This window comes from Halictus rubicundus, chromosome 8 (genome assembly GCF_050948215.1).
Source record: "Halictus rubicundus isolate RS-2024b chromosome 8, iyHalRubi1_principal, whole genome shotgun sequence".
Lineage (NCBI taxonomy): Eukaryota > Metazoa > Arthropoda > Insecta > Hymenoptera > Halictidae > Halictus > Halictus rubicundus.
The window spans coordinates 13,937,775-13,962,095 of NC_135156.1; the positions used below are offsets into that span (position 1 = coordinate 13,937,775).

Here is a 24,321-nt window from a genome sequence, read left to right on the forward strand (position 1 = left end):
TTTTCCAATTTATTATTTTAAGATACGCTTAATAACGAATTGCAACAGTTATAGAATTTGATCTGTAACAAAAATAAATAATAAAATATTATCGTGCTTGCATGTTTTACTTTTATCTTGACAAGATAACGATACGTTTTTGTCGAAGTTCGAATAAAATGAATACAATAATGAAGTTTATAATCGGTCTTTTTCCATCGGATCGGAATTATTCTCTATTTCAACCACATGTTTCTAAGGAGTCCAATGGCAGTTTTTGTGTTTCTGATTCGACCTCTTCACCCACTTCGAATCGTGCGAAGTCTACAATCTCTGCCTCTTTATTTTGCAATAGCTGTTGCACGGACACAGAGGAGTCGAGTAGAAATTCTTGGTACAGCATAACCGATTCTTCTTCCACATCGCAGTGTGGTTCATCGACACTTGGATCTCCAATTTTGGCTGGGTTCATTCCTAATATTAAGGAACATATTATTTAAAATATATGAAATAGTTTTATGCGAATTCAGAGCAAGTATAATTACCAATAATATGCTGACAAAGCTGCAAACCCAGAGTGGTACATTTTTGTTTGGATTTTAAGGCCACTAGGGCACCGTATCGTCCAAACGATGTTGGCACTGGATTAACGGGTGTGGGATGAGTGCAGCCATAGAGATGCACACCTGGTTGGACATTTATGCATAATGCCCGTCTTATATTAATGTTTTCGCCAACATTTCCAATGGCTAGAGCAGAATGATCGCCAAGATTCTTGCCATCACCTACTGGCAAAGGATTAATACAATCTGTGAAGAGTACAGTTTTAGATACAGGCAAATGTGACTCCATTGTCATTCCATGCTTTAACACAGTAGACAGTGTGATTTCTGCTAGTTCAAGAAATTTTTTATTCCTCGCAACAAAGTCTGTCTCGCAGTTGATCTCCACGAGTGCTCCATAATTATTGTTAGTAACCACTGCTATTAATCCTTGAGTAGTTGCTCTAGATTGTAATTTGGCTGCTTGAGACCAACCTTGTGCCTGAGCTTGTTCCTTCAGCCATTCCTCAGCCTATAACATTTAATAATGGTTAACAATATTGTTGTGCAAATAATCATTGATAGCGTTAACGGAAGCTTCTTACTTTTTCAAGGTCATTATCATGTAGCTCCAACGCTTTCTTACAGTTCACAAACGTGTAGCCAGTTTTCTTACGCAACTTTGACAATAATGTTTTCTTCGAAGAATAGCAGAGCAGATAATTTGTGTGTATCGAACGAAACAGCTGACGTGGAATCATCTGAAACATGCCATTGGTTCTGTCATTATATATACAAATAGATACTGACTGGTTTGTTCAAGATTCTTGGGGAAACCTAACCTAAAAATGTTCGACCACCACTTTGAACAGTATCAATCTAACTAACAGTAAAATCTCAATTCCACGCAAAAAGCATTAGATTAAGAAATACCGCATATTTTCTGCGGATCGATTAATTTCGTTGCCTAGAAACTGCAGTCAATTGTAGCTAGTGTCAATGTATTTGCGATTTAACGATGGCAAACGCATATGGCCAAGATTCTTTCGTTGACGACTAACAAACATACTGTACAATCACTTTTCACTCGAAACATTGATTACACCGAAGAAACGATTCCTTATTTTAATACTTACCGTGAATATAGTTTAAAAAACGGATTCTCGTAACAATTGATAAACCAAAACCTATTCCGAAAGTGGCGCCTTCTGTGACGGTATAAAATTCGACCGCAAAGTAGTAGAGGAGATGGATAACTTTCGATTGAAATTCGTAAGTTATTTAGTCATCGCATCAAGACTTGTAAACGATTTTAAGTTGACGAACGCTTCAAAGAAATTTCCATCTGTCAACATACTTTTCATATCGCTTCTTTTAGATGTAAAACAAATTTCATTTTTACGAGGGCTTTCCGTGGACCTCGGATTCAACATGGAATGCGATTGCGAGGACGTCACATCTTGCGAAGGGCTTCCGGGACGGTCAATTAAAAAAAAGCGCGCGGAAACTAGCGCTAAAATAAGCAAATTGGTCGATTCGAAGGTTGAACCATTGTATTCTCTGCCAGAAGAATTTTTTAAAAATTGCCCAAAATGCAGAAGGAAGGATGACGCACGAAAACGATTGAGATTACAAGAGACCTACACCGATAAACGATTAAAAACGGAGAATTTCCGCAGGTCAACGCAGAATCATTAATTTCGCGTACTGCATAATGCACTTGAGAACCTTCTCTTTTATCGTCACAATTTGCATCGTCCTACATTGCAAATGTATTAGCAAAATAATTTTTTTTATCGATGTATTATCAGTCCTCCAAACATTGTGCATAAATTGCAAGACTATCTGGCTGAGTTTAATTAAAGAGGAATTTCCTTGTAGATTCATGGTGGGTCTAGTGGTGAAACCTGAATTACCGAAGTTGGATGTAGACTTAAGCTCGGATGAGGACATAAATCGTTATTATAATTATATTTCCAACGGGGTAGACACCTTTCATACGACCCAAATTCACGCTGACGTTCTCGAGAACATACTAAATTTAGTTCCGTTCGGTTTGCGTGATCAATTCTACCATTGTACGGAGGATCTACTGTTCGAGATCAAAGACACGTACACTACAAATATTAAGAAAGCGATATTGGAGTTCGCGTTGCGGGATCCTCTTCAGGAAGAGTTGCAGGAGGTGGATGCATGATCAATATACGATATTCTATATAGAACGTTCTCTTCAAGTACACTTCGACCGATAAATACAATCAAATTAATTGATTTCGAAACGCTTTTTCCATTAAATTTTTGTTTCAAAGTTAGAGCTTACAAATAGCAATTTCGATAGGAAGCAGATGCTCATCTGTTGTCCAGCTTAGTGGGCCAGGTTCGCGAGCGAATTGCAGCCCTGCAGGACACGCTGTACCTGATAAATCCATGCATGAAGATGACTCTGGATCAATGGATACACAAATTTCGGTACGGAACTGTTCATTTTCAGCGCGGCACTCGTGTTCGATAGATCAACTACATTCCAGAGACTTCCGGCTCGTCAATATCGGAAAAATCGTGGAACACGAGGGCAGCTGGGACCTGGGGGAGTTTGAAACCGTGCTTTCTCGTCAAATCGACAAGGGGAGGATCGTGTTGAAGAGCTCTTGGTACAGTGGAATTCAGGATATATTCCTCGTGGTACGGTATCTGCGTTGTTTCAATAAAATTAAAATTTTAATAAAATAAAATTAAAATTTTCTTCGTTCGAACAGAGACAGAACATTAACAATTTTATAATCCATTTATTATTTTTTTTCAGAGGAACAGAAAAGGTTTAGTACCAAGTCCTCTACAGAAGAGAAAGTTCAAACGATTTTTCGGCTGCATAGCTAAGATAATGGAGGGTCAGCTTCTCTCCCTGTGCAGAAACAGTCTGAAAGATTTCACGAATTTGATCGTCCGGGGCCAGGTGAATCCCGCTCAGTTCTGTAAAAATCAGTTCGACAGAAATGAATAATCGTTTATTACTTTTAGCCTAGTAAATGCGAGTTCCACGTGGATATAGTTGTCAAATTAGAGTCTCTGAGCTTTCATCCGTCCTTTGACGAATTTAAAGACGTACTTTGCGGCATTTTGGACCGCATGTGCAAGGCTGTCACGGGATTCAACGCATTGGAGACGCAGCTTTATCTGGATTGGTCGGGCTCCGTGGATATCCTAGAAGTAAATCGAAAATCATTGTTATTATTTGTTCTTTATAAATGGATAATGAATAGTTTGAAAATCTTCCTGCTACAGCCAAAGGTAGACTATTCAATGGTAGAGGCGCAGAAGCAGGAGATAATCGATCTGATCGATCGCGAGAAGATCATTCCGCAGAGAATATTGACCGCGTTGGAAGTGTAATTATCAATCGTTCGCTTCACTCGTTTATTTCCAACGATCGATCGAATCGTGTTTGTTCGTTATAGGCACGAACGTTTCTACAATAACGACGAGTACGGTATAGTGCAGAGGTTCGTCAGCGACGAGAGCAAAGCGCTGGAGGAATACGAGGGGATGATGAAGCGTTATCGCTCGCTTATGGCGAGTTTTCCGGTGAAAGTCGAGAGGACAGCGTTCACCGGCCTCTTCAAAGTGTCCCGAAAAATTTTTGTCGAGACAATCGTCGATAACGTCAATCAGATACAGAATCTCCTTATCGATACCCTCGTCGACAAGTATCAGCTCGCTGCAGCTAGGTAAAATTTTCGCTCGCGAGATTTCAGGCGAAATTTTAGGTAATTAATAAGTAGCCGGCGAGGTAGATAATTGCACAGATTGGTTCACTCGAGTATTCTGTTGGTTTAAAAAATATGATGAAGTAATTGCTGACGAATAGACTGCGGATTTTATGCATTTAAGGCAGAAATTAGTTGGCGCAAGTTAAAATAGCGGAAGCATTAAAAGAATCGAACAATGTCAATATTTTTTCTTCAACGTGTTAGGATTGTTACAGAAGAAAAGTCTATATGGCAACAATTTTTATTTTGCACAAAAGATCCGCAGTCTAATAATGTGTTAACATTGTATTCCTTATTAATTCGAGTAAAAGTTCAGGATGAGGGTTTTTGCGTAAAGTCGAGGGATTGTCTTGTGCCGAGTGTTCAATCGCGATTTCACTAATTCTTAAAAAAAGTGACGGTCAGACAAAAGGAAAAAGCGATCGAGGAGTAATTGTTGGTGTAGAATCGCAGAGGAATACGAAACCATATCAGAACGGGCTTTGAGCACGCCTGCCGACACCGCAGCCCTGATGGACCTCATCGCGTTCATTAGAAGATCCGTGGACGGATCTCTGAAGCAATTGGAGGCTGACCTCTACGATATAATTCAGCACATTCTCCTTCTGTCGGATTATCATATCCTCACGGGCGCCGAGATCCACTCCAACAACGTGGCGTTTCAATGGTACCACAAGATACCTGATATCCTGGCTGAGAACGAGACTATGGTGGCCATGAAGACAGTGGAGTTCCAAGAGGCTCTGCGAAGTACTATGCACTTGGGAATATTATTATTATTTATTTTATCATTATTTATCGCCTTGCCTCTTGGCTTTGGCGAGGACTCCCCCCTTCGCTCTTATACAATTTCATATAATACAATCTAACAGAATAGAACGAATATAACGAAATGGTACAATCGATTAACTCTACATTCCTCGTCCAACAGTGAGGTACATCAAGTTCGAGGAGGAATTGGACTCGTACGCCAAACAAGTGGACGACATTCAATACTGGGGCGACATAGCGGACGTCTACAAGTATCAGAGGAGAACCCAGACCTTGGAGAACAGGCTGATAGCTGCCATGGAGAAGATCGATAAGTTTAACGAAGAAGAAGCTTCGTTCGGTTGGGAGATCACGCAGTATCCGCGCAGGAAACTGATCGCGGACCAGTTGAAGCCGTTTAAACAGCTGTTCGATTCCATCTGCGACTTCATGACCAAGCACGAGTTATGGTTGAACTCGATGATCGGCAGCTACAGCCCCGAGGATATCGACAACGACATCGGATACGCGTACAGGTTAATATCTGCAGGTGTTGGACAAGATAACGAGCTAATGGACTAATTTATACATTTAAACTCTTTGAATCGATTAGAACGATCTACAAATTGGAGAAATCCTTCCAAGAACCGGACCTGAGGAACCTAGCAGGCAGCGTCCGCGAGAATATCGAGGATTTCAGGGAACGCATGCCGATCATCTTCACGTTGGGCAACCCAGGGTTGAAGGATCGCCACTGGGAGCAGATATCGGAGATCATCGGCATTCCCATCAAGGTGGACGCTGATCTGACGTTGGCCAAGGTCTTGGAGATGGGCTTGGACTCGCTGGCCAGCAAGTTCGAGACGATTTCGGACAACGCTTCGAAAGAGGCCACCTTGGAGAGGGCTATGGACAAGATGGAGAAGGACTGGGCTGATCTGGCGTTCACCGTGAATCCTTTCAAGGAGACTGGGACATTCGTCATCGCTGGCGTGGATGATATTCAGCTGCTCCTGGACGATCATATCATCAGGACCGTCACTATAAAGAACTCGCCGAATATCAAGCCGTTTGAGAGTAGAATTCTGTTAGCAAATTATTAAAATTGTAGAAGCTACGTGGTACAGACCCTGAATAGTCTGGTGATTTTACGATTTGATGACGAAACAGGACATGGGAGCGCAAGATGTACCTGCTGCAAGACATCCTGGACCAGTGGCTCCGTGTCCAGGCTATCTGGATGTACCTGGAGCCGATATTCTCGTCTCCGGATATTCAACAGCAAATGCCAGAAGAAGGACGCAAGTTCTCTGCCGTGGACAAGACCTGGCGCGACATCATGAAGACCGTCCAAGCGGATCCTCGGGTCCTCTCCGTGATCGAGATCGATAAGATGCTCGAGAGGCTGAAGAAGAGTTTCGGTTTGCTGGAGGACATTCAGAAGGGGCTGAATGATTACCTCGAGAAGAAGCGACTCTTCTTCCCACGGTTCTTCTTCCTCTCTAACGACGAGCTGCTGGAAATTTTGTCGGAGACCAAGGATCCGACCCGGTAATGCTACGAACAGGATTTTCAAAGTTTGCAGTCAGTTGAAAGTCCAATCGATCTGATTAGACTGATTAGACGGAGCTGATTACACACTGTCATATTGAGGCTGCGGATCTTTATGCAAAATACAATTGCAGGACACAGGAACCAAATAGGAGTATATTTCTCTCTTTACCAGTTTCATTAGGTTCTAAGAAAGAATTGTTTTCTGGTAAATGCATGAAATCCGCAGTCTCGTCATATTTACGCGAACAATATATCTTTCACGAAAATGGCGAGTCGCGAGGCCGCATTTAGATAAAACGACCAGATCCGTTGAGCCGTTTAACGAAGCAGGATTTTATCAGGGTAATTACCCAAGTCGTTAAAATCACACTACCTCATCAACGGTTCCCACTGTCTGAACAGTTATCTTGGAGGATTCAATTAAATCCTGATATAATATACGCGATTTATTTAAATAACGAACGAAGCTTCCGTAACGGAATTATGTTTCTTCAGTGTCCAGCCGCACCTGAAGAAGTGTTTCGAGGGTATCCACAGGCTGAAGTTCAACGAGGACCAGGAAGTGCTGGCGATGAGGTCGACGGAGGACGAAATGGTGGACCTGGTGGATATAATATCCACTGCTGCGGCCAGAGGACAAGTGGAGAAGTGGCTCGTCGAACTGGAAATAATTATGAGACGGAGCATTCGGCATGTGGTGGAGGGGGCGATACAGGCGTATCCTCGGAAGCCGAGGAGGGACTGGGTGCTCGAATGGCCGGGTCAAACGATTCTTTGCGTTGGCAAGATGTATTGGACTTTGCGTATCGAGGAGTCCATGTTGCACGGTGCTGCGGGTTTGAATAGGTACTTCGATCAGTGCCAGACGGAGCTGAACGAGGTGATTTTGCTGATCAGGGGGAAATTGTCAAAGCAGAACCGTATTACCTTAGGTGATCACTCTGGTCATTCTTAGCCTTCGATGCTGGGCAATAAATACAATTCGCGGAATGCGGATCTTTATGCGAAATCAAAATTACCTGCCAGAATTGCAAGAGACCGAGAGTCAACTAGAATCAGCTTTATTTCTTCAATGAGTCTAATAGGCTGAGGATAATACATATAATGAAATTCTTAAATTCTTTAAATCTGTTTTGTCACAAGTGCATAAAATCCGCAGTCTAATAATTAGACGGATCATTCTGAAGACTAAGTTAATCGTTTCAGAGGCTCTTGTCACCCTCGATGTCCACGGGAAGGACGTGCTGGCGGGTCTCTGCAAGGAAGAAGTGATCAAGAACACCGACTTCAGATGGCTTTGTCAGCTACGCTATTATTGGCTGGTTCGAATAATTTTCAAAATTCTTTCACCGAAGGTCTTCTATTTCAAATATTGTCATTTACAGGAGGACAACATGTGGTCCTACATGATCAACTCGCGCCTACGATACGGATACGAGTACCTCGGCAACTCCTCCCGGCTGGTGATCACACCTCTGACAGATCGATGTTACCGGACCCTATTCGGAGCCCTAAGCCTTCACTTGGGCGGTGCACCGGAAGGTCCAGCGGGAACTGGCAAGACAGAGACGACAAAGGATCTCGCAAAAGCTGTGGCGAAACAGTGCGTCGTCTTCAACTGCTCCGAAGGGCTGGACTACCTCGCCCTAGGGAAGTTCTTCAAGGGCTTGGCCTCCTGCGGGGCCTGGTCCTGCTTCGACGAGTTCAATCGAATCGATCTGGAAGTGCTATCGGTGGTGGCGCAACAGATCCTGACGATCCAACGAGCGATCAACAGCGGCGCGGAGAGGATGGTGTTCGAGGGAACGGACATCTTCCTGGATCCATCTTGCGCCATTTTCATCACGATGAACCCCGGTTATGCTGGCAGATCGGAGTTACCGGACAACCTGAAGGCTCTATTCCGGCCGGTGGCCATGATGGTGCCGGATTACGCGTTGATCGCTGAGAATACTCTGTACTCTTACGGTTTCTACAATGGCAGGCCGTTGGCAGTAAAGATTGTCACGGCCTACAAGCTCTGCTCGGAACAGCTGAGCAGTCAGAGTCATTACGATTATGGTATGAGGGCGGTGAAGTCCGTCTTGGTCGCTGCTGGCAACTTGAAGCTCAGGTATCCGGAGGAGTCCGAGGACATCCTGATGCTGAGGAGCATCCTCGACGTCAACCTGCCCAAGTTCCTCGTTCACGATCTCCCTCTCTTCGAAGGAATCGCTTCAGACTTGTTCCCAGGCGTTGTCCTTCCAACTCCAGATTATACTCATCTAAACGCCTGCACCAGGGAAGCCTGTACCGAGGCGAACATCCAGTGCACGGACTTCTTCCTCGAGAAGATCCAGCAGATCTACGAGATGATGATCGTCAGGCACGGGTTCATGATCGTCGGGTTACCGTTCGGCGGGAAAACGTCTGCGTATAGGATGCTGGCGAAGTGCTTGGCCCTGCTCGAGGAACGGCAATTGATGGAGGAACACCAGGTGGAGATAACGGTTATTAATCCGAAGGCGATCACGATGGGCCAACTGTACGGCCAGTTCGACCCGGCCTCGCACGAGTGGAGCGACGGCGTCCTAGCTGTCAGTTACAGAGCGTTCGCGAGCTCCACCAACGAGAATAGGAAATGGCTGGTGTTCGATGGACCCGTCGATGCCCTCTGGATCGAGAACATGAACACCGTGCTCGACGACAATAAAAAGCTGTGCTTGACCTCCGGCGAAATCATCCAGCTCGCGCCCACCACCAACTTGATCTTCGAGCCCATGGATTTGGAGGTGAGGGGGTTTCACGGCAGCCCGACAGACCCATCCCTTCCTGTTTTACAAGTCGATCGTACGTGGACGACGGAATTGTTTGTCCATCTTTGTCCGTTCTTCAGATCTCGTGGAGTTGTATTTTCAAATCTTTCGGATGTCTTCGCGTTTCGCATTTGATCGACTTGTTTTTGTCATAAACGCATACAATCCGCGGTCCAATCCTAATTGTTAATCGAATGCCAGGTGGCCTCGCCCGCCACGGTGTCCAGATGCGGCATGATCTACATGGAGCCGGTCAGCCTCGGCTGGAAGCCGCTTCTGATCTCCTGGTTGAACGCGCTGCCGTCGACGCTGACGGAGCACCTCAAGAATCATTTGAGCGACATGTACACGCGATTCTGCCCGCCCCTCTTCCATCTGTTGCGCAGAGGCGGAGTCAAGGTTCGCACGATTTCGACCGATCGATTTAGATAAAACGACCGTCACTCGAGCGTTCTCACCGTTCTTCCCGTAGGAGTTGATCACAATGCCTGATGCGAATCTAATAAGATCGGTGACGTACCTGTTCGACTGTTTCATCGACGACTTCTACGACGAGAAGTATCTTCTGACGTTGTCCGATCTAGATGTGCGAGCGCAAGTCGAGGTAATCGTTTCTTTCCGTTTCCACGGGGGTTGTAGATTACTGGGTAATAGAGGTGTGCGGGGACCCGAGAATTTCGGGATTCCTGAGAATCTTCGGGGTTCTCGAAAATTTCTGGTATGTTCGAGAATCCCGAAAAAATTCTAGACCTGTTCTCGCACCGTTTCTATCGCAGGGCTGCTTCTTCTTCTCCTGCATTTGGGCAATGGGGGGCACCCTGAGCGCGGATTCGCGAGAGATGTTCAGCGACCTGTTCCGAGCTTTGACGCAGAGGGAATTTCCCGAGGACGTCAGGGAGCGTTTCAGCATCTCCGAGGATACCACAGACCCGGCAAAGCCTTACGTGGTGAACATACCCTCGACTGGTCTGGTTTTCGATTACAAGTTCGTCAAGGAAGGCAAAGGAAAGTGGAGGCCCTGGGTGGAGGATCTACAAGACGTTCCGCCTATTCCGAAAGACATGCCGGTCAACCAGGTGATCGTTCCAACGATCGAGACTGTTCGTTATATTCACCTGTTCAAGCTCCTCATCTGCCACCACAAACCTGTCCTCGTGGTTGGCCCAACTGGGACGGGTAAGTCCGTGTACATCATGGACTTTCTCCTGAAGAAGAACGACCCGGAGACGTACAAGCCTCTGTTCGTGATATTCTCGGCACAAACTACTGCTAATCAGGCCCAGGAGATCATCATGAATAAGCTAGATAGGAGGAGGAAGGGTCTCTATGGGGCACCACCTGGGAAACACTGGGTAGTGTTTGTAGACGATTTGTCCATGCCGCAGAAAGAAACGTACGGAGCTCAGCCGCCTATAGAGCTGTTGAGACAGTGGCTAGATCATCGGACTTGGTACGATCTGAAGGAAGTGGCACCCATAGAACTGGTAGACGTGCAGTTGGTGTGCGCCATGGGTCCTCCGTCCAGCGGTTTGGATGTCACACCGAGGTTCAAGAGGCATTTCTTCACACTCGGCATTTCGGAGTTCTCTGACGATGTTCTGACCACCATATTTAGCACCATAATGACGTGGCACTTGAACAGAAGAGAGTTCTCAATCTTCTTCCAAACCTGCGTCCATTACGTTGTCGACGGGACGTTGGACATTTATAAACAAACTAGAAAGTATCTTCTGCCGACTCCGGCCAAGTGTCATTATCTGTTCAATTTAAGAGATTTCTCGAGAGTGATACAGGGAGTGCTGCTGTCCACGCCTGAGACGATTACCGAACCTGTAAGTTGACGATCAAAGTAATTACAGTCATTAGTAGACTGCGGATCTTTATGCGAAATAAAAATTTTCTGCATTGATTCCGAGTGGCACAAGTGAAATAGAAATTTTCTTGTAAATGCATAAAATCCACAGTCTAGTCATTAGACTACATTATTTTCCTGGAAAAATCAGTGTTTAGTTAACTTTAGTCTCTTGACGATGTAGGAGTCTTTGGAACAACACGTGTGGACCCCTATAGAGGCACGCCATTGGCCGCCATAGTGAATACTCTCCACATCGAATTTTTAGAACATTATTTCTTTAATAATAGATCGATAACTTCGGTTTCGACGATTGGATTGGGTTTTCCTCGTTGGAGTTTGATTCCACGAGTGTTCTTTCACCTTTTTCAGGTCGGTATGAAGAAGCTATGGGTTCACGAAGTTCTACGCGTTTATGGGGATCGATTGGTGGACGACACGGACGTTAAATGGCTCGTCGAGCAGATACGAGTCACCGTGACTGCTCATTTAGACGATGACCTGAATCATATGTTTCAGAACTTGCTTGGCGATGAAGAGGTAGTGGTAAGTTCTCATCAGCTTCGGAGGGCAAAGTGTCATTAACCCCTTGTACTATAATATCGAGTCTGACTCGTGATGAACTCTTCATCTACTACGTGGGTAGACAATAAATATAAATTATCTTTCCTTCCTTGTAATTTATACACATCAAAGAAGTTTTAATCATTGTAATCGTAAAATAAATCGCGGTGCAAACGGTTAACTATCCATTAACAGTAACTATTTTCATTTACCCATAGGTAACAGAGACAGAACTTCGAAACCTAATCTACTGTGACTACCAAGACCCTATAGCTGATAAGAAATTGTACGTAGAAGTCGCTAATTTGGACGATCTTACCGTGGTAGTCGAAGAATATCTGGCAGAATACAATTCGATTTCGAGGACACCGATGAATCTCGTTCTCTTCAGGTTCATCTCTTACTTTACCAATTGCTAGAACAAGCTAGATAAACCAACGCGACTCGCTTATTTTCTTCTACAAATCAGCTCATCCTTAATTTTGCTATTTTAACGTTCTACTTATCGGAGGTTCGTACAAATTAAGCTAGGAATTTAAATAATTCTCAGCTGTCAGTCGTAGATTTAAAAAAATATGCTTAATTAATCTCTGCTGGATAAAGCGTTAAATCCAACGTTTCCAGAGTGAAAGAACCAGAATGATTTTGTGCATCAAACAGATTCGCCGTGGAGCATCTATCGAAGATCTGTCGAGTGATGATGCAGCCTCGCAGCCACGCCCTATTAATCGGCGTGGGTGGCTCGGGTCGTCAGTCCTTGACAAAGCTGGCGGCGCATATCTCCGACTACGAGCTGTTCAGCGTGGAAATGTCTCAGCTGTACGGGATGCACGAATGGCACGAGGACTTGAAGGACATCCTGAGGAAGAGCGCGGCCAGCGACCTGCACACGGTGTTCCTGTTCATGGACACGCAGGTGAGGGAGGAGACGTTCCTCGAGGACATTAGCAATCTGCTGAACTCGGGGGAGGTGCCGAACATATTCGCGTCGGACGAGATGACGGATATCTGCGAGAAGATGAGGGTGATCGATCGTCAGAGGGACAGGTCGGTGCAGACCGACGGGAGTCCGGTGGCGTTGTTCAACTTCTTCGTGCAGACAGTTCGGGAGCATCTGCACGTGGTCGTCACTATGTCCCCGATCGGCGACAATTTCCGAGTCAGAATCAGGAAGTTCCCGGCCCTGGTGAACTGCTGCACCATAGACTGGCTGCAATCCTGGCCCGAGGACGCTCTGCTGGCCGTGGCTACAAAATTTCTTGGGGAGATCGATCTCTCTGAGAAGGAACGCGACGCCTGCATCGAGATGTGCCAGTTCTTCCACACGTCCACCCAGGACCTGACGCTGGAGTTCTCGAGGAAAGCGAAACGCCACAACTACGTCACCCCGACCTCCTATCTGGAGCTCATCAAGACCTTCAAGGATCTGCTCGCGAAGAAGAGGATGGAGGCGCTCCAAGGAAAGAAGCGGTACGAAGCCGGCTTGGAAAGGTTGGACAGCACTCACAAACAGGTGGAGAAGATGCAAGAGATGCTAGTCGCGCTACAGCCGAAGCTACTCGTCGCCGCCAAAGACGTCGAGGCCATGTTCTTGGACGTTCAAAGACAGAACGACGAGGCCGTCGCCATCGAGCAAGTCGTCAAGCTGGATGAGGAGGCCGCTATGGTACGAGTCGCCGCCGCCGACGTCGGTTTCGAGATCAAAGTCGATTTTGTTTCGCAGCCCGGCTTCTTTGTGACTCGATGCTTTCTCGTCATCCGCAGGCCTCTCTTCGACGTTGTTCGCTTACGCTTTGCGGCATGTTAACGTTAATGAGATTTAGCAGGGCCTGGCACCGAAACTTCATTAACCCGCGTTACTTCGGGTATTCGTAGAAACCACTCCGAGGATATTTACTTCGCGCTTTACAGCCCCTCGGCTTCTACTTTGAAGTTTCGACTCGTTGCGTTTGATAAGACGATAAGCTAATTTTTAGAAACAGTCCTCCTCGTCGTTTCTTCGTCCCTGTTTCCCTTTGTTCTCTCGTTCTTCCGTGACCAACGTTAAAAAGTTTGTAACACGTTATCTGCATTGAGAATGTCGTCTAACATTTAGAAAACTATTACATCCGGTAGGTAAACAGCTTATATCGAAACTGTAACTCGTCTGTACATGGTGTCGCAATTTGAAAGATTTTTTGTAATCCTGCAACGGGAATCTTGCGTTTCAAGGTCGTCGCAAGCGAGGCGGACGCCATTCGAGAGGAGTGCGACGCCGACCTGCAGGAAGTGATGCCGATCCTAGACGCAGCGAACGAGGCCTTGAACACGCTGACCCCGCAGGACATCCAGATAGTCAGATCCATGAAGCGTCCTCCAGCAGGTGTTCGACTAGTCATGGAAGCGGTTTGCATTCTGAAAGTACGCTTCGCCCTTCCGCCGATCCTGAAAACTTGAAAACTCTCGAATCTAACTGAAAAATTGTACTTCACCAGGACGTGAAGCCAGAGAAGGTCCAAACGCCAGAGGGACCGATGGAGGACTACTGGAAGGCTTCTATGCGAATTTTGAGCGACATGAAGTTCCTGGAGAACTTGTTGTTGTTTGATAAGGACAACATCCCGGAGAGGATTATGACGAAGATCCGCACGACGATCTTAACGAACCCGAACTTCGACCCGGAGAGAATCAGACAGGTGTCGACGGCCTGCGAGGGTCTCTGTCGTTGGGTGTTCGCTTTGTCCGAGTACGACAAGGTGGCGAAGGTCGTGGCCCCGAAGAAGCAAGCTTTGGCCGCTGCGGAGTCCGTTTACACCGCGGCGATGACGCAGCTGGAACTGAAGAGGAACCAGCTGAAAGAGGTCCGGAAGAGGCTGGAGGAGCTGGAGGCGCTCCTCGCGCAGAGGAAACTGGACTACCAGGCGATGATGGATGAGGTGACCGAGTGCGAGGAGAAATTAAGGAGGGCCGAGGAGCTGATCGGCGGATTGGGCGGGGAATACACCAGGTGGTCGGAAACGGCCGAAGCACTCGGCGAACGTTATTACAAGCTGACAGGCGACATACTGATCGGGTCTGGCATCGTGGCTTACCTAGGGGTCTTCACCACTCAGTACAGACAGCAACAGATCGATAATTGGATTAAGATCTGCACCGATTTGGACGTCTATTGCACGCCCGACTTCCAGCTCACACAGATCCTCGGCGATCCCGTTCTGATCCGATCCTGGAACATCTTCGGCCTGCCCAGCGACCTCTTCTCCGTCGATAACGCGATCATCGTCGCGAACTCTCGACGGTGGCCGTTGATGATCGATCCCCAGGGTCAGGCCAACAAATGGGTGAAGAACATGGAGAAGGAGGCGAATATTAACGTGATCAGGCTGTCCCAAAGCGATTATATGAGGGTCCTGGAGAACGCCGTCCAGTTCGGTCAGCCGGTTTTATTGGAAAACGTTGCTGAAGAGCTGGACGCCGCTCTGGAACCGCTGCTGATGAAACAGACCTTCAGGTCCGGCGGCACTATGTGCATCAAGATCGGAGATTCGATTATCGAGTACTCGGATGACTTCCGGTTAGGGTCCATCTTCGTTCTTTGCTACATTAGCCCTTTGCACTCGAAGCCATTTTGTCTTCGGAATTCGGACATTTTATCTGACGTAGAATATTTTTCATTTTGTCCGTACAAAATAATGTATATTTACTTGTATCACACTCGAGCATTTAGCAATTTATTGACCGCAAAGACAACGTAGAAATTGTTCATAATTATAGTTTAGTAATTTTTAGTTGTGCCTCAGGGTAGAAAACGAAGGATCCTCCGATACCTCTGTTTCTAATTACCAGATTCTACATCACGACCAAGTTAAGGAATCCCCATTATCTGCCGGAAGTGGTGGTCAAGGTGACTCTGATGAATTTCATGATCACTCCGATCGGCTTAGAGGATCAGCTTCTTGGTATCGTGGTAGCAAAAGAGAGGCCCGATCTGGAGTCCGAGAAGAATCAGCTGATCGTCCAAGGAGCTGCTAACAAGAAGTATATCGAGGATGTTGATTGTTTCCGGGACAGGGATTTGTTTATTCCGCTTTTTTTTCTTCTTCCTCGCAGAATGCTGAAGGAAATCGAGGACAAGATTTTGGAGGTGCTCTCCACGTCCGAGGCGAACATTCTCGAGGACGAGAGAGCGATCAGTATCCTGAGCTCCTCGAAACATCTCTCGAACGACATAGTCACGAAGCAAGCGGCGGCGGAGATAACCGAGAAGTCCATCGACGAGGCGAGATTAGAGTACACGCCGATAGCTGTTTACAGCACCGTTCTTTTCTTCACGATAGGTAGTTCGTCTTTATCAACAAATCGATCGCGGCATTACAAAACCCTTGCGAACGTTCTTGTCCAATCCTCCTCCCTTCGGTTAGATTCGTTCTTGCAGTTTTATCTCTTGTTCAACGCTGGATCTACCGAGCTAAACTAAAAGTACCTCGAGTTTATCCTTTACTTTATCTGCTCGAAATTAATAATTTCGAATGGAAGCATATTCGTAATGTCAACAATTGTAAAATGAAATACTTCAGGCTGCTCATTTTCCGGTAGATTCAGTGTAGACCGAGTCTTGGTGAAATTCGAGCCGAATAATTTGTTTTAACGTCACCAAAGTAAAAACGCTCTAATTGCTTTAATTCCTCGTTCGGTTATTTTTGCACGTTTTACAATGTGTAGCGGGACAACGGGAACAGCGTATTTTAAATATTGATGTGTAAATAGAATATTCATGTTCCGCAGCGGTACTGGCGAACATCGATCCGATGTATCAGTACTCGTTAGTCTGGTTCGTGAATCTCTTCAAGAACACGATCGACAACACGGACCCGGTGGAGGACATACAGCAGCGGCTGCAGGATCTGACGAGGGAGTTCACCTACTCGTTGTACGTGAACATATGTCGCTCGTTGTTCGAGAAGGACAAGCTGCTGTTCTCGCTGCTGCTCTCGGTGAATCTGCTGAACAAGCGGGGAGAGATCTCGATACCTCAATGGATGTTTCTGTTGACTGGCGGCGTGGGCCTCGATAATCCTTTCGCGAGTCCCGCGGCATGGCTGCCGTCGAAGTCCTGGGACGAGCTGTGTCGATTGGACAACGTTCCCGGATTCCAAGTAATAAAGCAAAATCCCCCGAAAAGTCACGTTGCCCGTAGATGAATAAAGTCGTTCGCATTTTCCGGCGCGCGTCGAAAAGGTTTTCCTGCTACTTCTTCGAGGGGAAAACCCTCCCCTTCTAGGGTTCATCGCTAGAGACCTCGTAGCCGAGCCGCGTACATGGTTTGCCGGTGTTTTTGTGTTTAGGGCTTCAAAGATTCCTTCACGAAGAACCTGAACGCTTGGAAGGTCGTCTTTGATCACATGGAGCCTCACACTTTACTTTTCCCCGAGCCTTACAGCCAGCTCAACCCTTTCCAGAGAATGCTCGTGCTGAGATGTATTCGTCCTGACAAACTCGTGTCCGCCGTGCAGAGATTCGTCGAAGGTAGGGGGCTCTTAAGATGTTAGGCGAACAATACTTTAATCCCATGCGCCCCGAGTATTGGCTTATCCAACTCCGACGTCGACTTCCATCTACTCCATCTCAGATAATATCAACCCTTCGCACTCGGAGCTGTTCCGACTCCAAAACCAATACCTCGGTACAATACTTAAACGTTCAGTATACAAACAATTTAATACTAGAACTGCCGAGCCCTGAACGGAACCGATGTATATTATAATAATAACAGGATCGAATTTATGCACATTTCATAACACGTATTCGAACAAAGAAGAATACTCTCTCAAGAACATATTTTTATACCTACACGAATTGTAAGAGAAAAAATCTGAAACCAGTCATTTTGAGTTCGGTAGTTCTAGTGTTAATGTAAACAGTGTTTTGAATAATGGTATAGCAATTTCTAGTGGCACGACAGAGTCGCCACTCGGGTGCCAACAATTACCTGAAAGGTGCATAAGGGTTGATCTCTTCTTCACGCTATTGCGTCTAGTGTATGCATTTTTTGGAAACCAAATTTTGCGCACATTCTACTTCAAAGACAATAAAGACATGGTAAAAATCTTCGAATCGGACAATATTCATTTCTATTGAAAAACAATGTGCAAACGTTACGTTCTTCCGAGGCCCTTCAACGAAGGCGTCGATTGAATTTGTGCGTTAGAAATAATTGAAGAAAATGAATTTACCATAAAAATGCTTTGTTCCTTGGTCCTGATAGAACAACTGGGACGCCAGTACGTCGAGCCGCCGCCCTTCGATCTTCTGTCATCGTTCGCGGACTCGTATTCCTGCGTCCCCCTGATATTCGTGCTGACACCTGGCGCGGATCCGATGGCGGTTCTGCTGAAATTCGCGGACGACCAAGGCTTCGGCACCAGCAGGCTGTTCTCGCTGTCTTTGGGTCAAGGGCAGGGCGTGATCGCCGCCCAACTGATCGACGACGGGTTGAAGAACGGCACCTGGGTGGTCCTGCAGAATTGTCATCTTGCCAAGAGCTTCATGCCCCAATTGGAGAAGGTAGGAAAATGAATTTTTAACCGTTTCATTTCCGGCGTCTTCGTAATGGAATCCGAGCCGCCATTTCGCCGGGGGAAAAAAGGAAAGGAATTAAACTGGAACGACGGCGGGGAACTTGACTCTCGAGATTCTCGAGGTATCCTCGGTCAGGAGCGTTCAGTTTCTTTCACTGTCGGCGCAGATTTGCGAGAGCTTCACCCCGGAAACCGTGCACCCCGACTTCCGGCTATGGCTGACCAGTTATCCGGTCGACCACTTCCCCGTCAGCATCCTGCAGAACGGCGTCAAGATGACGAACGAGCCGCCCAAGGGACTCCGTGCGAATATAAACAGATCCTTCCTCCAGGTGATAATAAGAAAAATATAATTATCGTTATCCTACGACGGTGTTCGGTAACGACAGGGTTACGCAGGATCCAATATCCGACGACGAGTTCTTCGAGACGTGCAAACAGAAGAAAATCTTTAAGCAGCTGCTATTCTCCTTGTGCTTCTTTCATGCGATCGTCCAAGAGCGCAGAAAGTTCGGCCCGATTGGATGGAACAATCAGTACGAGTTCAACGAGACTGATCTCAGGATCAGCGCGTTGCAGCTGAAGATCTTCTTGGATCAGTACGACGACGTGCAGTTCACTGCTCTCAAGTATTTAACGGGTACTCTCAATTATTAAATTGTTGTTCACTCGACGCACAGTCTCGGTCAAGAATTCGTGATAGAAGAAAATGTCGAAGGACAAAAGTGCTTGTGTTCGAAGGACAAAATATTATAGTAGACAAGAAATTTTCTCAAGGTCACTTTTTAAGGGGTATTGAGGTCATCGAAGTTTTTTAAAATGAGATTATACGTTTTCATCATCACGACGTGATAGCCAAGACGGATGCAACGACCTCGAATACCATGACTTTCACGTGACCTTGAGTACAAAATATTCACAAAAAGCTGGGCAATCGATACAAAAATTATAACAGAAATTACTTCACTGTACTTCGGACTGCAAAAAAACCCAGAACATGAATATTTGTCACCACCTTGGAGGTGTATTACTGAATATTAATTTTGCCACTGTGTTCTGGTTAGTTGCCCCGTAGTTCGAGGTCCGGTAATGCATCGATTCGATGCAATGCCCCGAGCGATCGTGGAAGGAAGTTTGAGCTACTCGATGATCCAATTCGTAATGAATTTGTCTCCCAGGCGAATGCAATTACGGAGGACGAGTGACAGACGAATGGGACCGGCGAACTTTGAACACCATCCTCGCGAAATTCTACTCCGAGGAGCTGATCACCGAGGAGAGATACCTGTTCGATCCGAGCGGCTTGTATTACGTGCCCCGGGTGGAGAGTCGCGAGGATTTCCTCGAGTATGTCAAATCGTTCCCGATGACCACCGCGCCGAGCGTCTTCGGGATGAACGAGAACGCTGACATCATCAAGGACCAGCAGGAAACTACGCTGATGCTGACCTCCGTCCTGGCGACTCAGGTAAAAATTCGCAGAAAAACCTGGCGCAGTTGTACAATTAATTAAATTCTGCTCTCGCTGCGCAGACGGTCCAGGGACTTAACGTAAGTCTTTTCAAACGTAATTCACGTGCAACAAGTAGCACTTCGTGTTTCATGCTTGTGTGTTTTTAGCTTAATCTGGAAGCGTCCGTTGAACAGGTAATGGAGGGATTTTTAACGCTATGTATTCTTTTTTCTTGTATTGTTCAATTGTAGTGCTTATTTATCGGTTAAATAGTTAATTGATGGTAATTACTTGTCGGCTGAAAGGAAAGTCGTGGAATATGTATTGATATCAATTTTCTGATCCAGGAGGACGTATATTGCTCTTGTCTGACCACACGCAAGACTATTCCACTTGTGAAATCCTACCGAGGGATAAATTCCACTTGTCTCGTCTTATACAGCGATCTATACTACTCTCCCGACCATGGAGAATACCTAATCTATTTATTTGACCATAAGAATTGTGTATTCCATTTTTCTGATCGAATTTAGGGGAGTATTCTACTTGTCTGATCATAGACGGGGGCCCTGTTCAGTAATCTCTCTACAGATAGTGCTTATTCTACTTGTCTGACCCTGATAAGTTTCTGTTCTACTTGTCTAATCATAGACAACGGGTTACTCCACCTGTCTGATCACAGGCAGTCGCATTCTACTTGCCGAATCATGCTCGCGGGGCCAATTCACTCGTTTGATTATGAATATAGGTATATTGCATCTTGCTGATTATTGACAGTAGGCTGTTCTTCTTGTCTGATTATAGACAAAGGTCTGTTCCACTTGTCTGGCTACAGGAAGCACCTACTATACTTGCGTGACTCTAACAAGATGCTATTCGATCTGTCCGATCATAAACAAAGGGTTATTACGGGACTGCGGATTTTATGCATTTGTGGTGAAATTGGGTAGGCGAAATGTAAAATAGCAAGACAATTGGAAGAATTTAAAACTGTAAACGTATATTTGCACACTATTAAAACGTTTCAAGAAACGAGATTTTATTTAGTTTCTATTTCTTGCAGTCGATATACCAACCATTTGATTTCGTACAAATTGAGACATGACAAAGAACAGTAGGTGTAATTTGAAAGAAGAGGACGATTGAAAAAATGTGAAAATATGGTGGTACTTTTGCCAACTTGTTAATGTCATTAGAGAAAGAAGGAAATTTCTACTTCGTTCCCGTTTCTTGCAATCGACGCAGACAATCTTCAGTTTGCAAAGAAATCCACAGTCTAGTTATCACAGTTGTCTGACCGAAGACAATCCTATTCCACTTGCCTCATTATATTAAGAAGCCTATTCCTCTTGTCTGACCACAGACCAGGATCTATTCCGCTTGTCTGATCGTCGACAAAGGCCCATTGTCTGACAACCTCTCTGTTCCTCTTGTGCCATAAACAGTCACAATTTCTAATTGTTTGACCGTTTAAAGGGACACATCTCATCTGCCTGATGCAACACAGTACCTATAGCATTCGTCTGACCACAGTCACTGCTCATTCCACTTTCCAGCCACAAAGCGACCCTGCTCGCACTCGTAGAACATTTCCTTAAGATACCAATCCCTGTATATTCAGCAACTCGTCAACCGCAGATCATCATTGTTCTTCTTCGTGGCAGGCATCGATCCGAAAATCACGCGGTTAACAGGTTGACGAGGGGCCAATCTCGGCGATGAGATATCGTTAGAATCTGTTGAACGCGAATTCCCGCGGCAGTCCCCCCGCCCCTAACGCGTTGCCATTATCTTCCGTTCATTAATTCTGTGACAATTAAGGTGGGCGCGCGAGCGTGTTGCCGCGCGCACAGACCGGGCGGGGGCCCGTGTTTCACAAATATAATAGCGTACCTTAAATGTATTCCGCGTGACGAATCGCGCGGACTACTAACGAGGCACCGTGTTGCTTCGGCCGTCCTCCAATTAGGACACCGGGGAAACGGAAACAGACACAGGGATGTCGCCCGACGAGACCGTCTACGGGGTGGCGTCTGATATTCTGTCAAAGTTGCCGGGGAACTTCGATCTCGTCACCGCGCTCCTCAAGTATCCGACGTTATATAATCAAAGCATGAACACGGTGCTGGTGCAGGAAATGGGAAGATTCAACAAGCTTCTGCAAACGATCAGGAATAGCCTCATAAATGTTCAGAGAGCGATCAAAGGTAAACGACTAAACGACCGAGCGCCGCGCTGCGCGATCAATCTTCTCACAGACCTGTGAACATGATCTAAGGTCTGGTGATCATGAGCTCGGACCTAGAGGAGGTGTACTCGTCGGTAATCACCGGAAAGATACCGGTCATGTGGATGAAGAACTCCTATCCGTCCCTGAAGCCGTTGGGCAGCTACGTCCACGACTTTTTGAGGAGGCTCGCCTTTCTTCAGGTACTTCCAGCATTCTTCACAGCGGAACTCGTTGCAACAATGGTATAGGACAAATTTTCATCCTCCTATCTAGGGGATAGATCCATTCACATTTTTAAAAAATATTGTTCGATTCTATACCATTGTTTGACCTAGTGAAATACTCATTTTGTTAGCGTTGGCTTAATTTTTTAGAAAATGTAAAAACTGCAGGTGCTTTCTTTTTCTCAGCAAAGTTCTAAATGTATAAGTCAGTCAACACTAGGTTTACGGAGCACTAAAAATGAATACTTACATTACTTTACTTTTACAGTAACCAGAGAAATAAATTTGTTTAATAATGTAATAATCTCAATAATCTTAAATTAAAAATGTTAGAACGAGTCCCGTACACCTGGTGTTAAGGGTCACGGTAGTGGTAAAGGCGTAATACATCCGTTGCGTCACAGAAACCAAATTTCCGTTCAAGAATTATCGTTTTATCTAACGATGCAATTTCGAGGAAGCAATTCCGTCATTTATAGTGTTTGTGAAACATCGATCTACTTTTTCTAAGACTTTTCTCTGGTTTCAGGTTCGAGAAACATTTTATAGAAATTCGTCGACACTATCGAATTGACAGTGAACTTATTTAGATTTTTATGGTCTATTCCAAGTCATGGTACGACGGCGGAACGCCAACGACCTTCTGGCTCTCCGGCTTCTATTTCACCCAGGCGTTCCTCACCGGCGCCCGTCAGAATTACGCAAGGAAGTACTCGATACCCATAGATCTGCTGATCTACGATTTTATCCCTTTGAAAGGGACTACTTTCGCTCAACCACCGGCTGACGGTATTTACGTTTACGGCCTATTCCTCGACGGAGCCCGGTTCAACATGGAGGCGATGAAGATCGACGAGTCGTTGCCGAAAATTTTGTACGACACTGTACCCTACGTGAGTGACTCCCAGGTCCCATCAAACTCATTGAACAGCCTCAGAACAATGAAATGTAGCAGCTTAACGTGTTCGCTACCATCATTTTACAAAATATTAAAACGATTCAACTCTTCGAATATTGAAAACTACGTACTTCAAATAGCAAATTGTATAAAATTCGTCTTATTGTCTTTAAGAGCCAAGGGTAGTCACGTGACTTTTGCAGAGCCTTTAGCCACTTACTTAAGATCCGTCTTGGTCTTGATCCGACGGGTCTCAAGTCTGTGACTAAACTTGTCACATTTTTCGCTCTGTATTATCGATTTTATGAATTCTGACGCCAGAAACGTGCTTCAAGTTTTTGGCTTCATTTCGCAGAGAATCAAGACAAAATATAGGTTATAGCTTATTTATATTTATTTCATCCAGAAAACTCATCCAATGGCGTAAAAATGCTTGGATTCCACGGCATGCACATCGTCAATTTTTGGCCTACTTGTAACGCAAATATCTGCATAATCTCGTTAGCTCATGACCAGCGCGCGCTAGATTGAACCTTCCTCTTTCGAACGAGCCCTTTCCCAGCGAAAAATATTCTCATATAAGGACGAAAAGTTGAGGCACGTAAAACCATTTTTCGCCTATTTTTGTCGGTAACGTGGTCACTCTACCTTATCGCGAATCTACGGAGTCTTGGCTCTTAAGTAAACTGCAAAATCGTAAACGTCACACGCGTGTGTGGCGGTGATGGCGAACGCGTTAATAATGTGAATATCTGCTGATCTCATAGAAAAGAATTTCATTGTTCCACGTCCGTCAATTTAATATAGCATCCCAGTTGCCGTGAAATCTTTTGTCTTTCGGCTCCGCGACGATTTTCATCCGGCCCAGGCTCGCAGCCACCGAATTCGTCGCGCAATTTGCTCGCGCTGAACGGTCGCTTTTGTATCTAGATCTGGATGGTACCGGCGAAAAAGGATGACGTACCGGAGAGGCACACGTACACCTGTCCCGTGTACAAAACTACCGAGAGGAAGGGCGTTCTGTCGACGACCGGACACTCGACGAACTTCGTAATCGCCATGTGGCTCCCGACGGAGCTGCCGCCCGAACACTGGATCCTGCGAGGCGTAGCCATGCTCTGCCAATTGTCCGATTAAATCACTAACGATCCCACGA

General features: G+C 45.7%; 4 protein-coding genes across 4 annotated transcripts; 3 read left to right on the top strand and 1 right to left on the bottom strand.

Annotated features, from left to right (window-relative positions):
* Positions 1-88: 88 nt before the first annotated feature.
* On the bottom strand, positions 89-1,784 carry Mefts (elongation factor Ts, mitochondrial). Its single transcript, XM_076792451.1, has 4 exons — positions 1,658-1,784; positions 1,127-1,282; positions 525-1,053; positions 89-453 (listed from the first exon to the last, which is right to left on the bottom strand). Exons 2-4 carry the CDS (start codon positions 1,280-1,282, stop codon positions 221-223), a joined length of 918 nt encoding a protein of 305 aa, XP_076648566.1. The 5' UTR covers positions 1,658-1,784; the 3' UTR covers positions 89-220.
* A 622-nt stretch (positions 1,785-2,406) lies between these two features.
* LOC143356715 (dynein axonemal heavy chain 7) lies at positions 2,407-3,522 on the top strand. The gene is made up of 4 exons (XM_076792625.1): positions 2,407-2,706; positions 2,860-2,990; positions 3,050-3,203; positions 3,325-3,522. The coding sequence occupies exons 1-4, from the start codon at positions 2,407-2,409 to the stop codon at positions 3,520-3,522; spliced, it is 783 nt and encodes a 260-aa protein (XP_076648740.1).
* Positions 3,497-4,250, top strand: LOC143356716 (uncharacterized). The gene is made up of 3 exons (XM_076792626.1): positions 3,497-3,728; positions 3,804-3,907; positions 3,977-4,250. Exons 1-3 carry the CDS (start codon positions 3,648-3,650, stop codon positions 4,248-4,250), a joined length of 459 nt encoding a protein of 152 aa, XP_076648741.1. The 5' UTR covers positions 3,497-3,647.
* Positions 4,251-4,728: 478 nt separating this feature from the next.
* Positions 4,729-24,321, top strand: Dhc36c (Dynein heavy chain at 36C). Its single transcript, XM_076792006.1, has 26 exons — positions 4,729-5,038; positions 5,220-5,574; positions 5,652-6,125; positions 6,209-6,589; positions 7,088-7,524; positions 7,799-9,363; positions 9,589-9,786; positions 9,860-9,991; positions 10,164-11,219; positions 11,612-11,785; positions 12,022-12,194; positions 12,464-13,469; positions 14,015-14,203; positions 14,278-15,356; positions 15,629-15,820; positions 15,893-16,119; positions 16,568-16,938; positions 17,128-17,308; positions 18,048-18,346; positions 18,528-18,692; positions 18,760-19,000; positions 19,539-19,859; positions 21,805-22,020; positions 22,092-22,243; positions 22,879-23,160; positions 24,096-24,321. Exons 1-26 carry the CDS (start codon positions 4,801-4,803, stop codon positions 24,300-24,302), a joined length of 10,311 nt encoding a protein of 3,436 aa, XP_076648121.1. The 5' UTR covers positions 4,729-4,800; the 3' UTR covers positions 24,303-24,321.